This window comes from Galeopterus variegatus, unplaced genomic scaffold (assembly GCF_000696425.1).
Source record: "Galeopterus variegatus unplaced genomic scaffold, G_variegatus-3.0.2 Scaffold1232, whole genome shotgun sequence".
Classification (NCBI taxonomy): domain Eukaryota; kingdom Metazoa; phylum Chordata; class Mammalia; order Dermoptera; family Cynocephalidae; genus Galeopterus; species Galeopterus variegatus.
Window position 1 is genome coordinate 13,739 of NW_007727343.1, and position 5,562 is coordinate 19,300.

General features: G+C 46.5%; 1 protein-coding gene across 2 annotated transcripts in view; it reads right to left on the bottom strand.

Annotated features, from left to right (window-relative positions):
- Nucleotides 1-5,562, bottom strand: part of NTRK2 (neurotrophic tyrosine kinase, receptor, type 2) — a 358,258-nt gene that overhangs the window by 1,029 nt on the left and 351,667 nt on the right. The window contains exons 17-18 of one of the 2 annotated variants that reach the window (XM_008575751.1): nucleotides 3,602-3,760; nucleotides 73-2,700 (exon numbers count right to left, since the gene is read on the bottom strand). In XM_008575751.1, coding sequence (XP_008573973.1) covers nucleotides 2,515-2,700; nucleotides 3,602-3,760 — 345 coding nt within the window. In that variant the 3' untranslated portion in view covers nucleotides 73-2,514. Of the gene's footprint in view, nucleotides 1-72; nucleotides 2,701-3,601; nucleotides 3,761-5,562 lie in introns of those variants that run through there. The other variant, XM_008575752.1, reaches the window with a different exon arrangement.

The following is a 5,562-nucleotide window of genomic DNA, read 5'->3' on the forward strand; positions in this document are numbered from 1 at the left end:
ACAGAACTAGAATGGAACACTCCCATCTTATCTGCTTTAAACAAATCATTGCTTTAAAACTGCACAGCCCTCCTCGAATTGGATCCCTTAAAGTGTTACCTCTTTTGCTCTCTGTTAAAATAATTTGCAGCTTCGTCCTCTAGAGCAGCTGGCCAGACATGCAGTAACAAACCTGTGCAGGTTCTCAGGCCATCACTGATGAAATCTAGAAGAATTTTTGTACGAATCTGCCCTTCTTACTGCTTCACAGAGTTCCACAGTGTTTTAACAGTACCATGGGTCCTTAATCTGACATCTACGTGCATGTATACATCATGGAGATGTGGCTTTCACTCATAGTAGTATGTGTGTTCTGGAGGGTTTTTTCCCACCAACAAAGAGAACAAACACCTCAACTCTCATCTCTTACAGGCCAGCACCGGACTCGAAGGGACCGAAAGGTTCATCTTGTGCAACCCCCTCACTTGAGCACAGACGCTACTGAATTTCCTCTTGTTCTCTGTTAATTTACACTTTTGAACTTCTGAGAACTGGCTTTCAAAGCCTATAATGGAAAACAAGGTGCTCCAGTAATGAACAGGTGCAAGCAAAACCTAAACTGAGCTACTGCAGCTTCAAAAGTAAATGCCAAATAAAATGACCTAAGATGAATTCAAATCACTCCCTTTCAACCTGGCTCACGTTATGAAGATGTCAAGTTTAGCAAAATTCCCCTCACAGAGGGTAGCAAGTTTTCTTGATGAACAAAAATACTTCTCTTCTTTAGTATTACTGACCAGCCAGATAACTGTAACTTTCTACTGAAATTAATGCCCTCTTATTGCAAAACCAATGACTATGCCCAGAAGCACACCTCCAATGCTGGGTCTGGGCACAGTCTCTCACTGGCAAATTTGCTGTGCCAAATTTCTTATTTTTACTGTTTTTAATGGAGTGAAGAAAACAAAACAGCATACTGACAATGGAATACACCTGAAATGAAACCACTCTCCCAACCAGAGCCCAGAGCAAGGGACTTGGCCTGTGTATGCTGAATATTAATGCATGTCATGTCCCCAGGGTGAGGTGTCCTTTCTCTTAGGGATTGACTCTGCCCTTCCTGTAGTCCCGTGGGTTTGTCATGGATGAGGATATCCAGGCTTCAGGGTCCATACTCGTTAAAACCCATCAGTCACCACCATACAATGCAGAGACACTTATACTCAGCTAACGAGCTCCATTAGCCTCCCCTAATTATACTTGTATATACCTTTTATACATCTGCTCTATCTATCTGGGGCACGACGCCTGGAGTAGTAGTTTCTGCACACAAGTATTAATCGACAAAGACCATGCACAGTTTTGCTTGCACAGTTAAAAGCACGCTGGGAGTAGAGGATAGGGGCTGGAGGAAGTGCTGTCTGAAAAGTTCAATATAAGAGAAACTTGCTTCCTAATTTGTAGCTTATTCTGTCTTTTCCAAGTTCTTGGCTTTCCCACCTGACCCTGAAATGATCTCTGGACCAGAATCCACTTATTTTCAACTGAACCCAACAAAGGTTCAGCGGATAACAGTTGGAAAAGCAGTGCTGTCATCACGACCTATGAAGACAAATCTGTGTCTGAGCGTGGGATGCGCCATGCTGTGGCTCATGGAAGCCACATCTCTCTACTGCACACTAGCACTTCTGGCGACGGGAAGAGAAGAGTCCATGGCACAGAGTTCAACAGTCTTCTCTGCTCCTCAGAAAGGTCCTCAGGGGGAGGTCCCGAATACGTTCCCCCAGCTAATAGTCGCCGGGTTTTTCCTAAGCAGGGACTGACGCCAGCTGATCCCAACAGTGGTCTTCGTTCCTCCTACACTGTGGTTTACAATAAATCTTCTTTCTCTCTGGTTTTAATCTCCCATAGACAAAGGCTTCCCAGATTGAACACAAGTTTTCCTTTTCATACACAGGCTTAAGCCATCCCAAAACAACAGAACAGTAATAATAATAAATAAATAGAAGTGAATCCATAGAAACTCTCGATGTCTGTACGGCAGAAGTGACAAAGTTTAAGTCAAATATTTGTTTTCCCTTTTTTTCATCCACATCAAAGGCAGGAATACAACAAGGCATTGTTAGTTGTGGTGGGCAAATTGGAGTGTCTGCTGATAGAACAAATCAGGTTTGTTAAGGCCTTTGTCTATGCAGAGTTAATAGTAATGCAGAAGCCAGATCGATTAAAAAGAAAAGGTAAGAACTGTGAAGCCGGGAAGACCCACAAAAGAAACAAAGGAAAAGAAAAGAAACACAAAGGAACAAACCGAGGGAGCTGGAGAGAGAGAAAGAGATAATGCCAAACAGCAGTCAGTGCTGCGTCTGCGGATGAGAAGTCCACGTGGTTGCCCTCTGAAAGCTTCTCGGTGTCTCTGCTGTTGATACTGCTACAGCGCAGGACAGCAGTTTGGTGGCATCCAGCGGCAGGTAAAAGATGTTCGTCCTCTCGGCCCATCTGAGGAGTGCGTTGGACGGACGGGCCCGGGGAAGGGCCCTAGCCTAGAATATCCAGGTAGACCGGGGAAGCCTTGGCCAAGTTCTGGAGGAGGGTGTGGACGCCCTTGATGTTCCGCCTCAGGTGGGGCTCCCGCTGCCAGCACCCCAGCATCAGCTCATACACCTCCTGGGGGCACGTGCGCGGTCGCTGCAGGACGCGGCCCTGCGTGATGCACTCGATCACCTGGACAGAGACCAGAGACAGGGTCAGACGGCGGGAAAAGCAGGGCAGGGAGGTCAGCGCCAGCACACGGAGCAGGAGAGGGAGTTTCCTAAGCAAGCTGCTCGCTGTTTATTTATCCCAGAAGGAAGAGAGCAACGCTCACAGGTTTCTATGACAGTTCATTTAATTGGCTTATATCCATTTTTCTAGGCACTCTGATTTCACAGAACTGCTGGAGAAAAACTTTGTATAAAATGCTCCCAAGCCTCACACTGGAACTCCCATGTGTTTGAGTTTTTACTGGCCTGTGATGGACCCTGAGTCACTTTTGTGTTGAGACACTGATGGCAGGGAGCCCCAGGCTACAGGAATGAGCTGTCATCTTGGATAATGGAATTGGATTAAAAAGACAGACATGGATCTGAAAAAGATGTGAGGGGCCTGACCGGGAAGCTGTGCCTCAAAAATAGACGTATTTGCAAAAGGATTAGAATAGGAAAACAAAATGCTTGGGTTTTTCACTAGGAAGTTAATGTGCTGTGAAATGTACAAAATGTACAAAAAGAGCCTTGAAACTGGACAATACCAAAAACCTCTCTGCACTCCAAGGGCGCTGGAATGCTCCACCTGCCTTCAGTCTCTTAGAAGAGCAGCCTGAAGTGACTCCTCCGTCCCATCGCTGGAGGAGCAAGGATGGGTCAGCAAACGCTCTGACCTGTTTCTCCAAAACCCTTTTAAGTTTGGGAGTGACTATACTTTGGCCATGGAATTTGGACACACAGAAGCCTATCTGGGAAGTGCTGCCCCCAAGAAAGCCACATAAGATCAATGTCTTAACTTCCAGCTCTAGAGAAGACCCCCTGCAGAGGGACGCCCCCGGGGTCTGAGCCATGGGGGGGTCTCGGCCGGATCCACTGCACACCTCATTGTTTGACAGCTGGTACCAGGGCTGCTTGCCGTAGGTGAAGATCTCCCACAACACGACCCCCAGGCTCCAGACGTCACTCTCCGTGGTGAATTTCCTGTACATGATGCTCTCTGGAGGCATCCAGCGAATGGGCAGCATCGTGTGGCCACCAACCTGGCAGGAAGGAATCAACAGGGAGGCATTAGTCACCCCAAAACCAGGTGTGCCAGGGAGCTGTGGGGGGGCCTTTTGTTCTTTCCTTATTTGTACTTACTAATTTAATTGTTTATCAACACATAAAGGACATAAGATTTCTTTATCCTCTCAAGCAACAGAGACAAAGGGCGGAGAAGGGTCAAAATACTTATTTCATATTATTTGCAATGTTGTTTCTCTCAAAACCAGGTAAGAGCAGAGACGGTGATGCAGTGCATCTTCATCTTTGCAGAACAAGCACATGTGCACACACGCATGTGCGTGTATGTTCTGGTAGGAGGATGCCTCCGTCTTCTAATTAACGACAGCTTTACCAGGATAATGAGTAGGAAGCGCAGCATCCAAAGTGACCTGCCACGAGTCCACTTCATGCACAAGGCCAGAGCTTCATTCCATGTGAAGGGGTTACCTGTGCTCAGTGCTGACTTGATCAAATCCCCTTGCTACAACCCAGCAGTGGGTGGGGCACAGTTATTATTCCCACTTTATAGGTAATAAGGCAACTGAGGTTCAGGCTGTGCACAGACACAAAGAACTCAGGTCTCTGGACTCCCAGCTCAGGACTTTTCCTCTACTACAGGGTGCCGCTACTTATTTACAATAATAAATAAATACATTTATAAAAAATGCCCATTTCAGTGAAATCACTGAGGCTGAGGTATCAGAGGGCAATAGCGTTAGCGGGTGCCGCTACTTATTTACAATAATAAATAAATACATTTTTAAAAAATGCCCATTTCAGTGAAATCACTGAGGCTGAGGTATCAGAGGGCAATAGCGTTAGCACAGGAAAAGAAAACTTTATATGACAAAGGACGGCTTGTTTATGATTTTCTACTTCATGTTGAAAAGTTAGGAATTTTATTTCCAGGGCTGTCTGATTTTAAAACCATGAACAGGTTTCTGTACAGTCGTCTTCCGGCTGGCAGTTTGCATGTTTCATCCTGTTAACCCCCAGCACTACCAGGCTGCAAGGCACACCTGACACCTGACCACAGGTGGGCTCATACGGCAGCAGAAATTAGACTTCGGGGACAACTCTGGGCCCCTGAGCTTTCAGACGACTGCCGTATAGATCTTCTGGCCAATTCTAATTCTCGATATTTACTTCTAACTTATCAAACGAAGGGAATGAACTAACAGTGCCTGAGAAATGTCCTCCACCCCAGAGCCCCAGGAGTTGATGTGCCAGAAATGTCTAATATGTTCAGTGATTTCAAACGATGCTCACGGTAGAAAAGAAATCACCGAGTGTGCAGGCAGGAGGGGTTTTTCCTTATTATTTTCTGTACACAATGAGTCTGATTCTGACATGTGGGGACATAACTTGCTAACTCAGGATTAAGATGCCCCCACATCTTTACTATTCAGCCTTCAATAAACCGAAGCTCCTAAAGGCTAAGTTGGCTTCAATTGGTGTTAGATTTCCTCACTTCACACCTTCTCCCACAGCAGTGACAGGTCGCTGGTGTTCAGGAACACAAACTTCTCTCTGGACCTGCCTGACGTCTCTGAAGGTGGTGCCAACACTTACACTCAGGGTCGATATTCAAAGCACAACCAGCATGGCACAGGCACTGAGCAGTGAGAAAGGAGGCAGGTGGTGAATACGGTACAGCTGTCTCGGCACTGGAGGGGTGACAATCTGCCCCGTTCACAGCCCTGTGACCCCTGTGTGCCCAGGACTTTGAGAAAGGATCCAGCATTTCCAGATGCTCGGAGGACTCACAGGATGAGGATAGAATGATCCCACCAGGTCC